Here is a 21,666-nt window from a genome sequence, read left to right on the forward strand (position 1 = left end):
TTTGACAGAGACTGCACCGGAGAAGCCTCGTCTTCAACCAGTCTCCTCTTTCCAACCTGGAACACCATAACATCACTGATGTACCAGCAATGCGTGAAACGTCATGGCGTAGAACACCGCACTATCCTTTCATTCTCTTAAAAATGAAAACACCATTTCAAAACATAAGTAAGATTAAAAAATGGACAAAAGAAAAAAACTAAAATACAATCTATGGTAAAAGATATACATAGACTAATTGACAGCATACCTGCACCTATTTACTTCTACAACTGAAATTTGTAAGCTGAACTGTATAATTTAGTTATCTAACCTTGACACATTCGACGATACTTGAAAGGCAGCCTCCATGATCGGCCGCTTTTGTGAACATGGACATCCTTGTCTGTCGACCCACTAAGGTTGGTCAAGGAATTGTTGACATCCACCTTACCTTGAGTAGTCAAAACCTTATCACTTACTTTTACTACATCTCACCAATTACGCTTGCTGCCTCTACCAGCATTGACACAGACCTTAGTGATAACGAATGGTTCAGTAAATTTAATTCCCCCTTTTTTCTATGAACAGCAATTTTGATGCGTATCGTATCACCTACCTTAAACTAGTGAGGAAAAACTCTTTCTGGAGTAAAAGTAAATCTTTTGTGTATCTTGAGCGTCTTGAATTTTCTGACACACATTACTGTCAACATCCTCCAACACATCATGCTTGACATCCATCCTGCACAGACTTTAGTGGAAGGTTCCCTTTCCATCAAAAACTCAAATGGTGAAACCCTTGTGGGTGAATTAGGGGTTGTGCAATAGAATCACAATATAGAGCGCACTACATTCTAAACAATGCATTTACTGGCAATAGCCCATTGTACACAATTACCTAACACACGGTTCATGCGCTCAACTAAACCATTAGGTTGTGGGTGATAAAGTAAGCTTCTAAGATGTTTGATACCTCGTTGTTGCAAAAAAACTTTGAACTCTTCACTGACAAATTGTACACCATTGTCATAGGCAAGAAATGAAGGGAATCTTTCTAGTAACAAGACATCTTTTGTGAAATCAATAACATTCGAGTAGTAGACTATTAAAACTACAGCAAATCTACAAGAAGAGAGTAAGGTATTGAAAGACCCACAAGGTCAATTTCTACTTTATCCCATGACTTGGAGGGTAATTCAATCATTTGCATACCTGGTCCTTACTCCATAATGACTGAGTAGGGGGTTCCCAGATTCCAGTAACAATTTAGTGGGGAGTCACCACATTCCAGTAATTAATAAATGTGGTCCACAAAAGTCAAAAGGTTAAGAACCTATGCTCTTAAGGATGAAAGGCCAAGACTCACCTGCCACAACTTACCGCCGATATCAGCAGTGAACATTCACTCTCTGTGCCACTTTCCGTCTCAATGTAGATATCTCCCTGCCCCCTCTGCACACACACTGCCCCTCTACACACACACTGTCCCCTCGGCACACACACTGACCCACTGCTCCTTGCTCCGTCTGCACACACACTGCCCTGCTGCTTCCTGCCTTCTTAGCACATGCACTGCCCTACTGCTCACTGCCGCCTCTGCACACACACTGCCCCTCTGCTCACTGCCCCCTCTGCACACACTGTCACCTCTGCACGCACACTGTCCTGCTTCTCCCTGCCCCTGTGCACACACACACTGCCCCATAGCTCACTGCCCCCTCTGCACAAACACTGCCCCTTTGCACACACTGCCTCCTCTGAACATGAAATGCCCACTGCTCACATCCTCCTCTGCACACATAGTGCACATCTGCACACACACAGCACCACTGCTCCGTGCCCCCTAAACACACACACTTCCCCACTGCTCACTGCCCCCTCTGCACACACGCTACCCCCTGCACACACTGTCCTGTCTGCACATGAAATGCCCACTGCTCACTTTACCCTCTGCACACACACTGCACATCTGCACAATCTGCCCCCTCTGTAGACACACTGCCCCACTGCACCCTGCCCTCTCTGCACACATACTGCCCTGCTGCTTGCTGCTCCCTCTGCACATGCACTGTATTACTGCTCCATGCACCCTCTGCACACACACTGCCCCACTGGTCCCTGTCCCCTCTGCACACACACTGACCTGCTGTTCTCTGCCCCTATGCACACACACTGCCCCCTCTGCACATGCATTGCCCCACTGCTCCTTCCCCCTTCGGCACATACACTGCCCTGCTGCTTCCTTCCCCTCTGCACACACACTGACCCCCCTGCGCACACACTGCCCTCTCTGCACACATACGCACTGCCCTCTCTGCACACACACTGCCCCACCGCTCCTTCCCCCTTCGGCACATACACTGTCCTGCTGTTTCCTGCCCCTCTGCACACACACTGCCCCCTCTGCACACACACTTCCCTCTCTGCACACACGCTGCCCTCTCTGCACACATATGCACTGCCCTCTCTGGACACACACTGCCCTGCTGCTCCTTGCCCCTTCTGCACACACACTGCCCTCTCTGCACACACACTGCCCTCTCTGCACACACACACACACACAAACACTGCCCCCTCTGCACACACACTGCCCTCTCTGCACACACACACACTGCCCTCTCTGCACACACACACACACTGCCTCCTCTGCACACACACTACCCTCTCTGCACACACACACTGCCCTTTCTGTACACATACTGCTCCTTCTGTATAGACACACTGCCCTTTTTGTATACACACTGCCACCTCTGCACACACACTGCCCCTCTGCACACACACTGCCTGCCTGCACACACACTGCCCTGTTGATGCACACAATGCCACCTCTGCACTCACACTGCCTGTCTGCACACACATTGCCCCCTCTGCATGCACACTGCCCCCTCTGCATGCACACTGCCCTCTCTGCACACACATACTACCCTCTCTGCGCACACACACTGCCCCTCTACATACACACTACCTGTCTGCACACACATTGCTCACTCTGCATGCACACTGCCCCCTCTGCATGAACACTGCCCCCTCTGCACACACACTGCCCGTCTGCACACACACTGCCCCGTCGACGCACACAATGCCACCTCCACACACATACTGATCATCTGCACACACTGGACTCTCTAGACACATTGCCCATCTGCACACACACTGCCCCACTGCTCCCTGCCCCCTCTGCACACACACTGCCCCACTGCTCCCTGCCCCCTATGCACACACACTGCCCCACAGCCCCCTGCCCCCTCTCCACACACACTGCCCTGCTGCTCCCTGCCCCCTCTACACACACACTGACCCTCTGCACAGACACTGTCCCCTCTGCACACACACTGCCCCACTGCTCACTGTCCCCTCTGTACACACACTGCCCCACTGCTCCCTGCCCCCTCTGCACACACACTGCCCCTCTACACACACTGTCCCACTGCTCACTGTCCCCTCTGCACACACACTGCTCCCTGCCCCTTCTGCACACACACTGCCCTATCTGCACATACACACTGCCCTCTTTGCACACACACACTGCCCTCTCTACACACACACACTGCGCCCTCTACACACACACTGTCCCCTCTGCACACACATTGCCCCTCTGCACACACTGCCTGCCTGCACACACACTGCCCTGTCGACACACACAATGCCACCTCTGCACACACACTGCCTGTCTACACACACATTGCCCCCTCTGCATGCACACTGACTCCTTTGCATGGACACTGCCCCCTCTGCACGCACACTGCCCGCCTGCACACACACTTCCCCGTCGACGCACACAATTCCACCTCTGCACACACACTGCCTGTCTGCACATACATTGCCCCCTCTGCATTCACACTGCCCCCTCTGCATGGACACTGCTCCCTCTGCACACACACTGCCCCTCTGCACACACTGCCCGCCTGCACACACACTTTCCCGTCGACGCACACAATTCCACCTCTACACATGGACTGCTCGTCTGCACACACTGCCCTCTCTACCCACACTGCCCCTTCAGCACACACACACACTGCCCCTCTGCACACACACACTGCCCCCTCCATACACACACAGTATTCCATGTGAATACACACACTGCCCTGTCCACTCACACACTGCCCCCTCTGCACACACACTGCATCTCTACACACACACTGCCCCTATGCACACAAACTGCTCTCTACACACACTGCCTGTCTGCAAACATATACGGCCCCCTCTGGGCACACACTGCCCCTTAGAAACACACACTGCCCCTTCTGCATACACAATGCCCCTCTATACACACAATGCCCTCTTTGTATACCCACACTGCCACCTCTGCCCACACACTGCCCCTCTACACACACTGCCCTTCTGCACACGCAATGCCCCTCTGTACATACACTGCCCTCTTTGTATACCCACACTGCCACCTCTGCACACACACACACATTGCCCCTCTGCACACACACACTGTCCCTTCTGCACACACACTGCCCCCTCTATAGAGACACTATCCTGTGTATGCACACACTGCTCTCTACACACACTGCCCCTCTGCACACACACTGCTCTCTACACACACTGCCCGTCTGCACACATACACTGCCCCCTCTGGGCACACACTGCCCCCTCTGCACACTCACTGCCCCGCTACACACACTGCCCCTCTGCACACACACTGCTCTCTACACACACTGCCCCCTCTGCACACTCACTGCCCCTCTGCACACACTGCCCCTTCTGCCAGCTATGGGCTTCCTGCCCCCAGGGTGTGGCGGCAGAATGAGTTGTACCCCACTTCCAGTCTCATGGTTAAATCGGATTTGATGTCACTGGTGGGCAAAGTGCAACTTGAGAAGGTGCCCTGCAGGTGCCCAAGGTTGCCAGGGCTCGTTCACTGATGTACTCAGGGTCTGCCCTGCGTCAGCCGTGAAGAGGGGTCTGGAGCATCGGTGCTGGTCCCTACCTCAGAAGGGCTTTTGTGAAGGAAACAGACCCTTCACATCTCTTCCTGTCCCTTCTGAGGGGGGGGGGGCTCCCTATCGTTAACCCGTTAAGGCGCCTGCCTTGGAGACCTAAAGGCCGCTTCAATAGGAGCCCAAGAGAGGCCCTTTGGGCTGGGCCCAAAGTCTGGGGTACTCCACCTGCACTCTTGGGGGCCACAGAAGGGCACCCGGGTGAGGGTGGTGCTAGGACAAGGCTGCGCACTGCTCTGATGTAACATGACCTTTACACAGAAGATTTACACACGCATGTAACCTCCCACCCTCCGAGGCCTGCGGACCACCAGTACCTCATCTCCAACGCACTGACCATGCGGTACTGACCGGGAAACTGCGGCGGCCCACGGAGATCCCGTCACCGCTTCACACCCACCGCAGGAGGGATCCACCGACACACCGAGGACACAACTAATGCGGCCGCGTTTCCCCGCAGACTCACGAAACCAAAGGGCGGCTTAAGAACCTTTGTTACAGCGACAAGAGTCATCCACCTTGGGGTTATCTGAGGTCACAGGTTCAACTCCACTCCTCGTTTAGAGCCACTGAACCACAAGCAGGACCAGTGAGTGTTCCAGATGAATTCCTACAAAAACACTACAATATCCTGCATTTGACTCACGTCCTGGGGTCAGCAATACTAAACTGCTGCTCATATCACCCTGAGGGTGGGCACTGCCCCGAGGTGCAGATGGGGGGCACACAACAGACGTCTGCTTAGGCTGCAAAAAGCCACTTCTCGGGCCCAGATCCATTTGGGAGGTAACCCAAGACCCTGCCAGGTAAGGAGCTCTGACCAAACTCTCTCTGTGTTTGAAAGAGCCTCCAAAATATACCTCAAGCATCCTCCTTTGGGAGATTAGGAACAGGGGTGGGTGTAACTCGTGTGATTCAATGTAGCGTAATCAAGCAGGATCACCCAGAAATGTCAAGAGATTGCGCTGAATTACATGAGAAGAGTAATGCAGGATTACTGAAATTCCTCCGATTACTCCGGCATAATCAAAACTCCACCCAGGCCTAACTGGGACCCCTAAAGTGTACAGTCCATGGCAGGCATATTTGAGAGCTGCCTGAACAACTTCAAGCCTTTACATTTGTAAAATGAGCAAACTACCAAGGCCACCTTTAAAAACTAGGCCTGGTTGGACGAAGTGACCAAAAAACTCCGCTGTGCTATGTAGAGTTCCGCAAGCGGCGACGTGCATTAGGTCGCACTGTTCGCGCTGATTTTCTGCGCCAGTTGTTTGTCCTGTGCTGTAATATCAGCACAGACAGCAGCCGCCCAGCGCAGGGGGTCGCTTCTTCTTTTCTGCAGCTCGATTAGATTTTCTTATCAAGCAGCGGCTTCCTCAACACGGAAGGAAGGTTTCTCAAGGCAAGCGGTAGCGACCATCTGCAGCCGCCCGCGTGGATAAATCTCGCCAGGTGGTGGCCTGGGGTAAGATTTTCCTTGCTTGCGTTTGGCAATTTAACGTTGGCAAGCGCAAACGAGGAAAAAACGCTGCTACGCTCTGTACAGTATTTTGCAATTCTAAGGGGAACTTGGAGTGGGAAAAACTACGGAAACTCCACGGGCAGAGCGGACTTCACCACCCATCTCAATGTAAAACTCAGGTAAACAATACCGTACAAAACACACGCTCTGACAAGACAACTACACAAACAAATCCCACTCCTGATCAGTATTAACATCATATGTACATTTAAGTCCTCAATAATATTTGAAAACCTATTTTTATGCGTTTGTAAATAAAACTCATCTCTTCAAGACTGATCTATTTCAAAGACCAGCGCCTGGATGGAACGAAGGCTGACCAAAACAAAAGTGTAAACTGTGCGACCACAAGAAGGGGAGCATTTTACATATCCGGTGTATCTTCCAGGGCTGATTGACCCACGAAGGATGCATCTAGGAACACACTTCAACCAGGTCAGGAAGCTCTAAGGCAACCTGGAAGGGCGAAATCACACAGCCGAGCTGTAGGTTTGTGAGATGTATGCTCCTGGTCAGGGGTGTCCAAACTAAGGCCCGCGGCCACATACGCCCTCTACAAGATTGTATGCGGCCTCAGCAACTTTAGCATTAATAGCATTTCTACTTAGCTCTATTTAAGTATTAATGGAAATGTGCAATTCCCCTAGATGCCTCTAGGAGTCAGCAGTGCTTCATGAATCTTCTCTATTATTTATATTTATATTATATATCACTATATTATCATATTATATTTGTAAATTATTTATTTATTATTTATATATTATTTATATCTGAATATATATTTACACATCATTATATTACAGCATTATTTGTTTGTCATTGTCACATTTCTCCTCTGTTCTGAATCATATAATGTTGATTACAAAAAAGAGCCAAGTAAACCTTATCCAATCATTTATATTTTATTCATTAATTTACAAAACTGACTTTTTTTGGCCCACGAATGTTTGTAAAATATACTATTTGGTCCTTATCCTGAAAAGTTTGGCGACCCCTGCTCTTGGTAACACAAATGTTTCATGAGTACCTCACTTACTAATAATACACAAGACAATTTTTCTAAATTGCACATCGACTTAGGTGATAGCAGCGAAAAAGGAGGTTTTTAAATAATTTTTTTATTATTTTTAAGTCTGTTTTGCGATGTTCATTTTAGCTTGCTCTGTAAAGGTTTTCATTGACCGTACAATAAAAGAAACTGAATTGAAATAGGTGAACAGAGTTTATGTTTGGTTTCACGAGCAGAATAAGCTCAGACCCCGTGCAGGACGGCACCGCATTCTTGGCTGCTGGACTGTGTTGTAACAGTTTTGTAAATCTGGACCTTAGTATCTTCTAAGATATAAGAGCTGCTCCCTACAGAAACTGTGAACAATCATTGTAGTTTAGTGTAAGGAAATGACTCCCTTTATATGGTCAGCCCCAGGGTTTTGGACTCATGTTTTCATCAAAATGCTGGGGGTCGCAGAAGTAACATCACACAACCTGTGACCTTTAGTTTCACAAACACACACACACACATGCATTTTTACACATACACACAGTTACACTTACATACATACTGTCTCTCACACACACACTCACACACAAGCATGCACACAACATACATTTGAAAACACTTTTTTTACTTACTTCAGCTGCCAGGGAAGGCTGTATTCCAGGTAATGAAACATTATTTACTATTAGTGTAACAAAAGCGGTGTGAGAACCGACCAACCCCAGACGACTTCCATAGGACAAGCTGCTGCTGAGACCCTGGCACTGATTTTGCTACCTCTGAGGTCAGGGGTTGCAAAGACAGAGAGAGGGGGTGCAAAGGGCAAGCCAGGGATCACATCTGTGACGCCGCAACCTCTGAATGTCGTCCATGCCTGCTAGCCACACCTCAGTGTCAGTTCCCTAACCCTAAACTGTGTGTTTGATTGGTTTACACCCCATTGGCATAAGGTAACTTACTTGTACCTAGGGCACCCAGCGCCTGTAAGCTACAGGGTCACTCTATCGACTGCTGCCCTGGTTGTGCCACGTAGGGTGTGACAAAGGTAACCCAGCGCAGACTGGAAGGGCAGGTTTAAACTGCCAGCTCGACTCTAGGTAATGACAAAGCCCAAACCTCCCTAAGGAAGGCCCAGCAAGCCCTAAAGCAGGAGCAGCAAGCCTTAAGGCAGACGCATCAAGCACTAAGGCAGGCCCAGCAATCCTTCAAGGCAGGCCCAGATAGCCCTAAGGCAGGCTCAGCAAGCCATAAGCCAGGCGCAGCAAGCACTAAGGCAGGCACAACAATCCTTCAAGGCAGGCTCAGCAAGCCCTAAGGCAGATGTAGCAAGCCCTAAGCCAGGCCCAGCAAGCTCTAAGGCAGATGCAGCAAGCCCTAAGGCAGGCCCAGCAAGCCCTAAAGCAGGAGCAGCAAGCCTTAAGGCAGGCTCACGAAGCCCTAAGGCAGGTCTAGCAAGCCCTAAGGCAGGCGCAGCAAGCCCTAAGACAGGCCCAGCAAGCCCTAAAGCAGGAGCAGCAAGCCCTAAGGCAGGAGCAGCAAGCCCTAAGGTAGGCCCAGCAAGCCCTAAAGCAGGCCCAGCCTAAGGCAGGCCCAGCAAGCCCTAAGGCAGGAGCAGCAAGGCCTACGGCAGGCTCACCAAGCCCTAAGGCAGGCCCAGCAAGTCCTAAGGCAGGCGGAGCATGCCCTAAGGGTGGCCCAGCAATCCGTAAGGCAGGCCCAGAAAGCCCTAAGGCAGGCACAGCAAGCCCTAAGGCAGGCCCAGCATGCCCTAAAGCAGGCTCAGCAAGCCCTAAGGCAGGCGCAGCAAGCCCTGAGGCAGACCCAGCAAGCCCTAAGACAGGCCCAGCAAGCCCTAAAGCAGGAGCAGCAAGCCCTGAGGAAGGTGCAGCAAGCCCTAAGGCAGGGCAAGCAAGCCCTAAAGCAGGCACAGCAAGCCATAAGGCAGGCTCAGCAAGCCCTAAGGCAGGCCCAGCAATCCGTAAGGCAGGCACAGCAAGCCCTAAGGCAGGCACAGCAAGCCCTAAGGCAGGCCCAGCAATCCGTAAGGCAGGCACAGCAAGCCCTAAGGCAGGCGCAGCAAGCTCTAAGGCAGGCCCAGCAAGCCATAAGGAAGGCTCAGCAAGCCCTAAGGCAGGCCCAGCAAGCCCTAAGGCAGGCACAGCAAGCCCTAAGGCAGGACCAGGAAGCCCTAAGGTAGGCCCAGCAAGCCCTAAAGCAGGCACAGCAAGCCCTAAGGCAGGCACAGCAAGCCCTAAGGCAGGCCCAGCAATCCGTAAGGCAGGCACAGCAAGCCCTAAGGCAGGCGCAGCAAGCTCTAAGGCAGGCCCAGCAAGCCATAAGGAAGGCTCAGCAAGCCCTAAGGCAGGCCCAGCAAGCCCTAAGGTAGGCCCAGCAAGCCCTAAAGCAGGCACAGCAAGCCCTAAGGCAGGCACAGCAAGCCCTAAGGCAGGCCCAGCAATTCGTAAGGCAGGCACAACAAGCCCTAAGGCAGGCCCAACAAGCCCTAAGGTAGGCCCAGCAAGCCGTAAAGCAGGCACAGCAAGCCCTAAGGCAGGCACAGCAAGCCCTAAGGCAGGCCCAGCAATTCGTAAGGCAGGCACAGCAAGCCCTAAGGCAGGCGCAGCAAGCTCTAAGGCAGGCCCAGCAAGCCATAAGGAAGGCTCAGCAAGCCCTAAGGCAGGCCCAGCAAGCCCTAAAGCAGGCACAGCAAGCCCTATAGTAGGCACAACAAGCCCTAAGGCAGGCCCAGCAAGCCCTAAGGCAGGGTGCTCTATATGAGAAAGTGGAACGTGTACTTTCATATGTTTCAGTAGTAAGAACCCATAAGAACCCATGGTTGTAGTTTTTACAGTGGAAAGACGCGTGGCCCCACTGGAGAGTTCCGGCTGGCATCTCAGCCTCGATAACTGGGACTACTAAAGATGATTCTTGAAGGTATCAAACAACTCTTTACATTAAGGCGACTTGATGCTCAAGTCGAAATTAACGTACCTTGTTGCTGTGTGCAACTTTTGCACAGATGCTACTTTCTTGTCCAACTTCTCCTTTGCTCGATGACGGTTGCACATGGGGCCTGGCTCTGAAACAGCTTTCTGGCCTCCTGGGTAGACATCTAATCACTTCCAGGAAAGGACACAATAGGGCCTGCGTGGGGAGAGGGGTTTCTTCTCCCTGACAGACAGCCGCAGCAGTGCTAGCCCAGAAGGCCAGCCAGAAGGGCACAAGGTGAGCGCTCGGGAGAGGGGCTGCACTATTGTCCAGTCAGACAGGCTGGCACTCAGGAGGGAGTCAGGGGTGTGTAGCCATACCTCTGGGTTGGGCTAGGATTCTGCCATTGGAAAGTGGGCAGAATGGAGCCTTCTCGGTTAGGTGATACCACACTTCACAGAAAGTAGCCCTCAGTAGGGAAGGAACCTGGCAGTCCGCTGGCTAGTGATGGCGACCTCCCCTGAGGGCATAAAAGGGCACCCCTGGCACCCAGAAGTCAGATCTCAACGGACTCTATACGAGGAGTGATAAAGGAGGGTCCTCCTGCAGCAAGGAGGAGAGGTTGCATCATGCGCCCGCACCTGCTGACCCCAGAGGTTGGCAGAGTAAGAGGGGGTGGTGCGCCCCGCTTGGGCAGAAGTCAGCTCCGCCCACCGGAAGCATGAGGCTCCAAGGGTCAGTTGGCGGAGCTCCTGTTCACAGCACAGAGCACAATCCTGGAGGTAGCCCACTCCTGCGTGCAGCCCAGGGATCAGGGGCCCGACGCGCCGTGTGCCCCTGAGTCCACTGGGGTGCAGTTTGGTGGGAGGAAGAGAAGAGAGTCCATGCTTTATGAGAATGAGATTACAGTGTTCACTTTTGTTTCCTGCGCACCCCATGACACCCTCCGTTTAGCTCCTCCCACCCCGGCCCCCCCAGTGCAGTGTCCCCGGCCCCCTGGTCACTTCCGGAAGGGAACAGTTCACATTACAGCATCAAACATGTCCCGCCTTGGGGTACCAGGAGCACTGACCGCAGGGACTTGGGGCACATCAACGACACACTCTGATCTAATGGATGGTGCAGTAGACGTGGCCGAACTGTCCCCAAACATCGTTCTCTGCCATTTATTTCACCAGTGAGTGGTTCCAATCACAGCGATGTCCACAGCGCCCCACCCAGTCCCCAGCCTTGGGGTTGTTGCAGATTTGAACCTTTGAGGAATCACTCGCTATGTTGCCAATAAGATACTAAATATCAGCCTCCAGCCTGATGGGGAGGGGGGGAGAGGTAATATCTCCACAGGACGAATACCCCAAAACATTGTTGCCAAGTTAGGTCATATCGGTTCCTTCCAAGAGGTGGTTAGTGAGGGGCACGAGAGCACATATGCACCCCCGTCCCTGCCCCCCAGCACAGCCTGTGGGGGTTACCCTGCGTGTGCTTCAGTATGTACGGGGTGAGCTGTTCGTGTACCCCACATCTGTATGCAGATCCGCTGCCTTCCATGCGCTTGCAAAGGCGGCGCATTGTCCACTGCGCATGAGTGACCGGGGAGCTCATGGCCGCTGCTTCATGTAAGGCCAGCTGTTGTCTGGAGGGGGCGCCCTCAGCATTGCGTAGATACGAGGTCCCTGGAGGAAGTCTTCCCAGGGGTGGGCGGTCCGTTCCTGCCCTCAGGAGACGGCGCACAGTGTCCATTGCGCATGAGTGACCGGGGAGCTCATGGCCACTGCTTCATGTAAGGCCTGCTGTTGTCTGGAGGGGGCGCCCTCAGCATTGCGTAGATACGAGGTCCCTGGAGGAAGTCTTCCCAGGGGTGGGCGGTCCGGTTCCTGCCCTCAGGAGACGGCGCACAGTCTCCATTGCGCATGAGTGACCGGGGAGCTCATGGCCGCTGCTTCATGTAAGGCCAGCTGTTGTCTGGAGGGGGCGCCCTCAGCATTGCGTAGATACGAGGTCCCTGGAGGAAGTCTTCCCAGGGGTGGGCGGTCCGGTTCCTGCCCTCAGGAGACGGCGCACAGTGTCCATTGCGCATGAGTGACCGGGGAGCTCATGGCCGCTGCTTCATGTAAGGCCAGCTGTTGTCTGGAGGGGGCGCCCTCAGCATTGCGTAGATACGAGGTCCCTGGAGGAAGTCTTCCCAGGGGTGGGCGGTCCGTTCCTGCCCTCAGGAGACGGCGCACAGTCTCCATTACGCATGAGTGACCGGGGAGCTCATGGCCACTGCTTCATGTAAGGCCTGCTGTTGTCTGGAGGGGGCGCCCTCAGCATTGCGTAGATACGAGGTCCCTGGAGGAAGTCTTCCCAGGGGTGGGCGGTCCGGTTCCTGCCCTCAGGAGACGGCGCACAGTGTCCATTATGCATGAGTGACCGGGGAGCTCATGGCCACTGCTTCATGTAAGGCCAGCTGTTGTCTGGAGGGGGCGCCCTCAGCATTGCGTAGATACGAGGTCCCTGGAGGAAGTCTTCCCAGGGGTGGGCGGTCCGGTTCCTGCCCTCAGGAGACGGCGCACAGTGTCCATTATGCATGAGTGACCGGGGAGCTCATGGCCACTGCTTCATGTAAGGCCAGCTGTTGTCTGGAGGGGGCGCCCTCAGCATTGCGTAGATACGAGGTCCCTGGGGGAAGTCTTCCCCAGGCGGTGGGCGGTCCGTTCCTGCCCTCAGGAGACGGCGCACAGTGTCCATTGCGCATGAGTGACTGGGGAGCTCATGGCCGCTGCTTCATGTAAGGCCAGCTGTTGTCTGGAGGGGGCGCCCTCAGCATTGCGTAGATACGAGGTCCCTGGAGGAAGTCTTCCCAGGGGTGGGCGGGCCGGTTCCTGCCCTCAGGAGACGGCCACAGTGTCCATTACGCATGAGTGACCGGGGAGCTCATGGCCGCTGCTTCATGTAAGGCCAGCTGTTGCCTGGAGGGGGCGCCCTCAGCATTGCGTAGATACGAGGTCCCTGGGGGAAGTCTTCCCAGGGGTGGGCGGTCCGGTTCCTGCCCTCAGGAGACGGCGCACAGTGTCCATTACGCATGAGTGACCGGGGAGCTCATGGCCGCTGCTTCATGTAAGGCCAGCTGTTGTCTGGAGGGGGCGCCCTCAGCATTGCGTAGATACGAGGTCCCTGTGGGAAGTCTTCCCAGGGGTGGGCGGGCCGGTTCCTGCCCTCAGGAGACGGCGCACAGTGTCCATTATGCATGAGTGACCGGGGAGCTCATGGCCGCTGCTTCATGTAAGGCCTGCTGTTGCCTGGAGGGGGCGCCCTCAGCATTGCGTAGATACGAGGTCCCTGGGGGAAGTCTTCCCCAGGCGGTGGGCGGTCCGTTCCTGCCCTCAGGAGACGGCGCACAGTGTCCATTACGCATGAGTGACCGGGGAGCTCATGGCCACTGCTTCATGTAAGGCCTGCTGTTGTCTGGAGGGGGCGCCCTCAGCATTGCGTAGATACGAGGTCCCTGGGGGAAGTCTTCCCAGGGGTGGGCGGTCCGGTTCCTGCCCTCAGGAGACGGCGCACAGTGTCCATTGCGCATGAGTGACTGGGGAGCTCATGGCCGCTGCTTCATGTAAGGCCAGCTGTTGCCTGGAGGGGGCGCCCTCAGCATTGCGTAGATACGAGGTCCCTGGGGGAAGTCTTCCCCAGGCGGTGGGCGGTCCGTTCCTGCCCTCAGGAGACGGCGCACAGTCTCCATTACGCATGAGTGACCGGGGAGCTCATGGCCACTGCAAGGCCATGTAAGGCCAGCTGTTGCCCGGAGGGGGCGCCCTCAGCATTGCATAGATACGAGGTGCCTAGGGTAAGTCTTCCCAGGCGGTGGGCGGTCCGGTTCCTGCCCTCAGGAGACGGCGCACAGTGGGCATACATCCTTCTTCCTGCAGACGCGCCTCCTTCTTGCACTGTTGGAAGGGCATGGGTCCCTTCCCTGGAACAGGTCACCAGCACCCCCTGCTTGTGCCAGCCCCCGAAGGCAGTGCCATCACGCCCTGGCGTTAACTCAGCATCGGCTGGAGCAGAGTAAAGCCAGGTCAGACACACGTGTCTGGGGGTCCCATTCCTCCAGGCTGGGGCGTCGTGCACCCATCACCGCCGCACACAGGCAAGATTGGTCATTCTGCAGGAAGACATAAGCACAGGAAGGCTTCCCAGCCCAAACAACCGTCCATCGCCCTCTGAGGTGCCTGGATTTTGTATCTGGGACCTTCACTGGGAGTCTTTGAAGCGTCGAGCAGAGTTTCATATTCGCCTTCATAGCGGCTGTCCTTCCGTGCCAAGGCACATATAGAGGGCCCCATCTATGTAGGTATTCCATCATGGCCGGAAGCAGCCTGGGAAGGGCAGCTGCAAGACGCGCCCAAGCTTGGGTGTGATGAACCTTCCCAGGTGTTGGATCTGATTTCAAACCTTACTTTCAGAATATTAAGTTTGTCACCCCCAAGTAGGTGCTGTAGATCACAAGGCACAGTGCCTGCTATTTAAAAGTGGGACATGCAAGAACTTAGGGCTGGTATTCACCCTCAGTGACTAGCCCCCTAAAGCTATATTCACTCTTTAGAGCTCAGCTGTTTCTTTGGGAATTACAAACGTGCATTTAAAGTGTTATTTGTTTGTAACTTTGGTTTGGAATAAGCTGCAGAGTCCATTCAACAACGATGTTTAATATTTCTTAAACATCCAATTCATTGGAGGAGTCGGATGTTTGATAAATGTGCAGGAAAATGAACTTTTGGAAAGTTCGACTTTGCCTGCCTTGAACTCTAGTAGCTGCGTAGCATCAGCCAACAGCAGATTCCCTGGCACTGTTTGCCCCTTGATGTGGCATGAACTCTCCCAGAGCAGAAACAAGGGCATGTGTCTTTTGGCAGGAAAAGCTGTGCCCCCTTCTTGTGTTTCCTGAGAGTTGTGCATTGTGGAACAGTTTGTGGTAATGCAAACCGGATGTGCTGAAAAGGGGACAAGGTTTGCTCTTGGCAAGTTTGTACCCATTGGTCAGGGAGTGCCCAGGGGTCACCTCGACACACTGGCTAGTGATTTCTACAAAAGTGCACCTCATCCCAAGCTAATGAGAAGAAATCTAAAGTGGCAGAAGAACAGGAGAGGACTGGACCTGCTGATTGTACCCTCGATGGAGACCTGGCGAGTTGTATCTGCTCACACGTGCAGGCAGGACGGAGACTTTGACTCCAACAGTCACTTGACTGACCTTCTGTGTGACAATGGGGACTCCAATCCTTTCCTGCATTGACCAGGTGCCCAAGTGACCTGGACTGGACACTGCTGGTGGCTTCTGCTAGAGTGGATCCTAGAGCTTGAGTGGTGGTGTTAGATCTAGAGAGCCTTAGAAGCGACCAAGAGGAGCTCCTCCAGAGAGCTGGAAAACACAGGACTTGGGACCACCCATAGCTCTCCTCCAGAGAGCGGGAAAAGACAGGACTTGGGACCACCCAGAGCTCTCCTCCAGAGAGCTGGAAAAGACAGGACTTGGGACCACCCAGAGCGATCCTCCAGAGAGCTGGAAAAGACAGGACTTGGGACCACCCAGAGCTCTCCTCCAGAGAGCTGGAAAAGACAGGACTTGGGACCACCCAGAGCTCTCCTCCAGAGAGCTGGAAAAGACAGGACTTGGGACCACCCAGAGCTCTCCTCCAGAGAGCTGGAAAAGACAGGACTTGGGACCACCCATAGCTCTCCTCCAGAGAGCTGGAAAAGACAGGACTTGGGACCACCCATAGCTCTCCTCCAGAGAGCTGGAAAAGACAGGACTTGGGACCACCCATAGCTCTCCTCCAGAGAGCTGGAAAAGACAGGACTTGGGACCACCCATAGCTCTCCTCCAGAGAGCGGGAAAAGACAGGACTTGGGACCACCCATAGCTCTCCTCCAGAGAGCTGGAAAAGACAGGACTTGGGACCACCCAGAGCTCTCCTCCAGAGAGCGGGAAAAGACAGGACTTGGGACCACCCATAGCTCTCCTCCAGAGAGCTGGAAAAGACAGGACTTGGGACCACCCACCGCTCTCCTCCACAGGTGGCCTCTGAGGGAAGAACATCGCGCTGCTGCCGCATGAGGTTGTTGCCATGTGAAGGAGGCTTCCGGTCAGGGGGTCCATCTAGAGGTGTTTGAGCTCAAAACTGTCCCAACGTATAAAAGCTGACCGGGCCGAGGCACGAGTGACATCGGGCGACGAGAAGACTTTGGCTGCTGCTGAATTAGAATTTTTCCACTCAGACCTTCGCCCACCAAAGCCAACTCCTGCAGCCGCATCTCAGCCAGCAGCTCTCCAGGGAGACCCTTCATCCTGGCCCTGCTGGAGGGTCCCACTCCCGGGGTGACCCTCTCCGTGGACCCCCTCCGCGCCATCGCAGTCAGCCTGAAATCAGGCCCAGGTGAAGCTCACCGCTTTCAGTGCCTTCTGATTGGTGCTTTGCGTTCTCCTGCCCTCCTCTTCCCCCTCAAACTTTTAAAATTCCTATCTCTGGTTTCCTTGATGTATTTTTAAAATGTTGTGCTGTTTTTCTGATTACGTTTCGTTTGATTTTCCTACGATTGTGCACTTTTATTGGGCTGTGTTTGCACTTTTTCTATGTTTTTGGTTCCATCTTCCCTCAGACCCGAGGCTGCCGTGGAGGGGCCGCCGGGTGCAGGGCGCACAGGGCCCGGGTTCATCTCGTGGGAACGACCACCCCCCCCCCCCGACCCTTCTTCTAACATGGTGCACTGGTCCCGGGGCTCAGGCGCCCTTGTTACTGAATCTCGAACTCACCTCACACACAGCATCACCGCATCCCCAACACCCGGGGGTGTCAGTGGCAACGCTGCACCTCTCTGCCACCCGGGGGTGACGCTGCACATCTCTGCCACCCGGGGGTGTCAGTGGTAACACTGCACATCTCTGCCACCCGGGGGTGTCAGTGGCAACGCTGCACCTCTCTGCCACCCGGGGGTGACGCTGCACATCTCTGCCACCCGGGGGTGTCAGTGGTAACACTGCACATCTCTGCCACCCGGGGGTGTCAGTACCACCCGGGGGTGTCAGTGGCAACGCTGCACATCTCTGCCACCCGGGGGTGTCAGTACCACCCGGGGGTGTCAGTGGCAACGCTGCACATCTCTGCCACCCGGGGGTGTCAGTACCACCCGGAGGTGTCAGTGGCAACGCTGCACATCTCTGCCACCCGGGGGTGTCAGTGGCAACGCTGCACCTCTCTGCCACCCGGGGGTGACGGTGCACATCTCTGCCACCCGGGGGTGTCAGTACCACCCGGGGGTGTCAGTGGCAACGCTGCACATCTCTGCCACCCGGGGGTGACGCTGCACATCTCTGCCACCCGGGGGTGACGCTGCACATCTCTGCCACCCGGGGGTGACGCTGCACATCTCTGCCACCCGGGGGTGTCAGTACCACCCGGGGGTGTCAGTGGCAACGCTGCACATCTCTGCCACCCGGGGGTGTCAGTGGCAACGCTGCACATCTCTCAGTCCAAGGCAGCGCAGGCTCACTGGCGGATTCACTGCAGACACGAATAACACATTATGGGTGCTTGTGGCCCCCTCCACGACCCCCCACCACTGATAGAAAGATGGAGGGCTCTCGGCCTCAGTGTTTATACTCACAGGGCGGGATGCCTTGGTCCGTGGGCACTGCGAGTACATGATGGTGAAGCCAACAAAGGCCATGAGAGCCAGGAGTCCCACACACACCCAGACCGAGACCATGGGCGTCCAGACTGGTGTCCTCTGGAGCGGAGGCGCTGTGGAGGTAAAGTGGACCACGTCACTTCACGTGTGTGTGTGTAAAGTTCACTCAGACACAAAGGGGGGGGGGGGGCTAGTGCCACGAGGGAGGTGTGGCGGCACCTTAAAGAGCCTGGACACTTCCACTGGGAAGGGGAGGTGGGGGTGAAGATCTGCTGCACACTTCCTGACAGTACTACCTGGGACTTGGAGGAGGCACATGCCTCAATGCCTGGTCACTACCACGGGGGGGTTTACGGTAGATAATTACTACAGTGCCTGGACAGTTTCACTGAGGGAGGACGGTAGGTATTTACTGCAGTGCCTGGACACTGCCACTGGGGGTTAGGGTAGGTATTTACTGCAGTGCCTGGACACTGCCACTGGGGGGTTAGGGTTGGTATTTACTACAGTGCCTGGACACTTCCACTGGGGGTTTAGGGTTGGTATTTACCGCAATGCCTGGACACTGCCACTGGGGGGTTAGGGTTGGTATTTACTACAGTGCCTGGACACTTCCACTGGGGGTTTAGGGTTGGTATTTACTGCAGTGCCTGGACACTCCCACTGGGGGGTTTAGGGTTGGTATTTACCACAGTGCCTGGACACTTCCACTGGGGGTTTAGGGTTGGTATTTACTGCAGTGCCTGGACACTGCCACTGGGGGGTTAGGGTAGGTATTTACTGCAGTACCTGGACACTGCCACTGAGGGGTTAGGGTGGTATTTACTGCAGTGCCTGGACACTGCCACTGGGGGTTAGGGTAGGTATTTACTGCAGTGCCTGGACACTGCCACTGGGGGGATAGGGTAGGTATTTAATGCAGTGCCTGGACACTTTCACTGAGGGGTTAGGGTTGGTATTTACCGCAGTGCCTGGACACTGCGACTGGGGGTTTAGGGTTGGTGTTTACCGCAGTGGCTGGACACTTCCACTGGGGGGTTTAGGGTTGGTGTTTACCGCAGTGCCTGGACACTGCCACTGGGGGGTTTAGGGTAGGTATTTACTGCAGTGCCTGATCACTTCCACTGGGGGTTTAGGGTAGGTTTTTACTGCAGCGCCTGGACACTTCCACTGGGGGGGTTAGGGTAGGTATTTACTGCAGTGCCTGGGCACTTTCACTGAGGGGTTAGGGTTGGTATTTACCGCAGTGCCTGGACACTTCCACTGGGGGGTTTAGGGTAGGTATTTACTGCAGCGCCTGGAAACCTCCACTGGGGCTTTAGGGTAGATATTTACTACAGTGCCTGGACACTTCCACTGGGCGGTTAGGGTAGCTATTTACTGCAGTGCCTGGACACTTCCACTGGGGGGTTTATGGTAGGTATTTACTGCAGTAGCTGGACACTTCCACTGGGAGGTTTAGGGTAGGTATTTACTGCAGTGCCTGGGCACTTTCACTGAGGGGTTAGGGTTGGTATTTAACGCAGTGCCTGGACACTTCCACGGGGGGGTTTAGGGTAGGTATTTACTGCAGTGCCTGGGCACTTTCACTGAGGGGTTAGGGTTGGTATTTACTGTAGTGCCTGGACACTTCCACTGAGGGTTAGGGTAGGTATTTACTGCAGTGCCTGGACAGTTTCACTGAGGGAGGAGGGTAGGTATTTACCGCAGTGCCTGGACACTTCCACGGGGGGGTTTATGGTAGGTATTTACTGCAGTACCTGGGCACTTTCACTGAGGGGTTAGGGTTGGTATTTACTGCAGTGCCTGGACACTTCCACTGGGGGTTTAGGGTAGATATTTACTGCAGTGCCTGGACACTGCCACTGGGGGGTTAGGGTAGGTATTTACTGCAGTGCCTGGACATTGCCACTGGGGGGTTTATGGTAGGTATTTACTGCAGTGCGTGGACACTGCCACTGGGGGGGTTAGGGTAGGTATTTACTACAGTGCCTGGGCACTGCCACTGGGGGTTTTAGTGTTGGTGTTTACCGCAGTGCCTGGACACTGCCACTGGGGGGTTTAGTGTTGGTGTTTACCGCAGTGCCTGGACACTCCCACTGGGGGGTTTAGGGTTGGTATTTACCACAGTGCCTGGACATTTCCACTGAGGGGTTAGGGTTGGTATTTACTGCAGTGCCTGGACACTTCCACTGAGGGGTTAGGGTTGATATTTACCGCAGTGCCTGGACACTGCCACTGGGGGGTTAGGGTTGGTATTTACTGCAGTGCCTGGACACTTCCACTGGGGGTTTAGGGTTGGTATTTACCGCAGTGCCTGGACACTGCCACTGGGGGGTTAGGGTAGGTATTTACCGCAGTACCTGGACACTGCCACTGGGGGGTTAGGGTTGGTATTTACCGCAGTGCCTGGACACTGCCACTGGGGGGTTAGGGTAGGTATTTACCGCAGTGCCTGGACACTGCCACTGGGGGTTTAGGGTTGGTATTTACCGCAGTGCCTGGGCACTTCCACTGGGGGATTAGGGTTGGTATTTACCGCAGTGCCTGGGCACTGCCACTGGGGGGTTAGGGTAGGTATTTACCGCAGTGCCTGGACACTGCCACTGGGGGTTAGGGTAGGTATTTACCGCAGTGCCTGGACACTGCCACTGGGGGGTTAGGGTAGGTATTTACCGCAGTACCTGGACACTGCCACTGGGGGGTTAGGGTTGGTATTTACCGCAGTGCCTGGACACTGCCACTGGGGGTTTAGGGTAGGTATTTACCGCAGTGCATGGGCACTTCCACTGGGGGATTAGGGTTGGTATTTACCGCAGTGCCTGGGCACTGCCACTGGGGGGTTAGGGTAGGTATTTACCGCAGTGCCTGGACACTGCCACTGGGGGTTAGGGTAGGTATTTACCGCAGTGCCTGGACACTGCCACTGGGGGTTTAGGGTTGGTATTTACCGCAGTGCCTGGACACTTCCACTGGGGGGTTAGGGTAGGTATTTACCGCAGTGCCTGGACACTGCCACTGGGGGTTTAGGGTTGGTATTTACCGCAGTGCCTGGACACTGCCACTGGGGGGTTAGGGTTGGTATTTACCGCAGTGCCTGGACACTGCCACTGGGGGTTTAGGGTTGGTATTTACCGCAGTGCCTGGACACTGCCACTGGGGGGTTAGGTTTGGTATTTACCGCAGTGCCTGGACACTGCCACTGGGGGTTTAGGGTTGGTATTTACAGCAGTGCCTGGACACTTCCACTGGGGGGTTAGGGTAGGTATTTACCGCAGTGCCTGGACACTTTCACTAGGGGTTTAGGGTTGGTATTTACCGTAGTGCCTGGACACTGCCACTGGGGGTTTAGGGTTGGTATTTACTGTAGTGCCTGGACACTGCCACTGGGGGGATGGGTAGATATCTACTGCAGTGCCTGCACAGTGCCACTGGGGGGTCGGATTTGGACATCACGGCCCGAGAAGGCGCCACTTAGAGGTTGGATTCCCATGGATTTGGATTCACCCCCCTCCCCCACCTTCCCTCAAGCGCCCCCCACGACTCGTGACACCCCCTCCCACAAACACCAGCACTGACCATAGAAATGACAATTTCATACTGTGCAGTGGTGGAGTAGATTGTCAG

The 21,666-nt window shown here is 54.6% G+C and overlaps 1 protein-coding gene across 2 annotated transcripts in view; it reads right to left on the reverse strand.

The window, feature by feature from the left end:
• Positions 1-21,666, reverse strand: part of LOC138246684 (nectin-2-like) — a 91,453-nt gene that overhangs the window by 13,802 nt on the left and 55,985 nt on the right. Inside the window, exon 4 of one of the 2 annotated variants that reach the window (XM_069201452.1) lies at positions 18,016-18,152. The exons of the other annotated variant lie outside the window; for it this stretch is intronic. Coding sequence (XP_069057553.1) covers positions 18,016-18,152 — 137 coding nt within the window. The remainder of the gene's footprint in view (positions 1-18,015; positions 18,153-21,666) is intronic. 2 annotated transcript variants of the gene reach the window in all.

Source organism: Pleurodeles waltl, chromosome 7, assembly GCF_031143425.1.
Source record: "Pleurodeles waltl isolate 20211129_DDA chromosome 7, aPleWal1.hap1.20221129, whole genome shotgun sequence".
Taxonomy (NCBI): Eukaryota; Metazoa; Chordata; class Amphibia; order Caudata; family Salamandridae; genus Pleurodeles; species Pleurodeles waltl.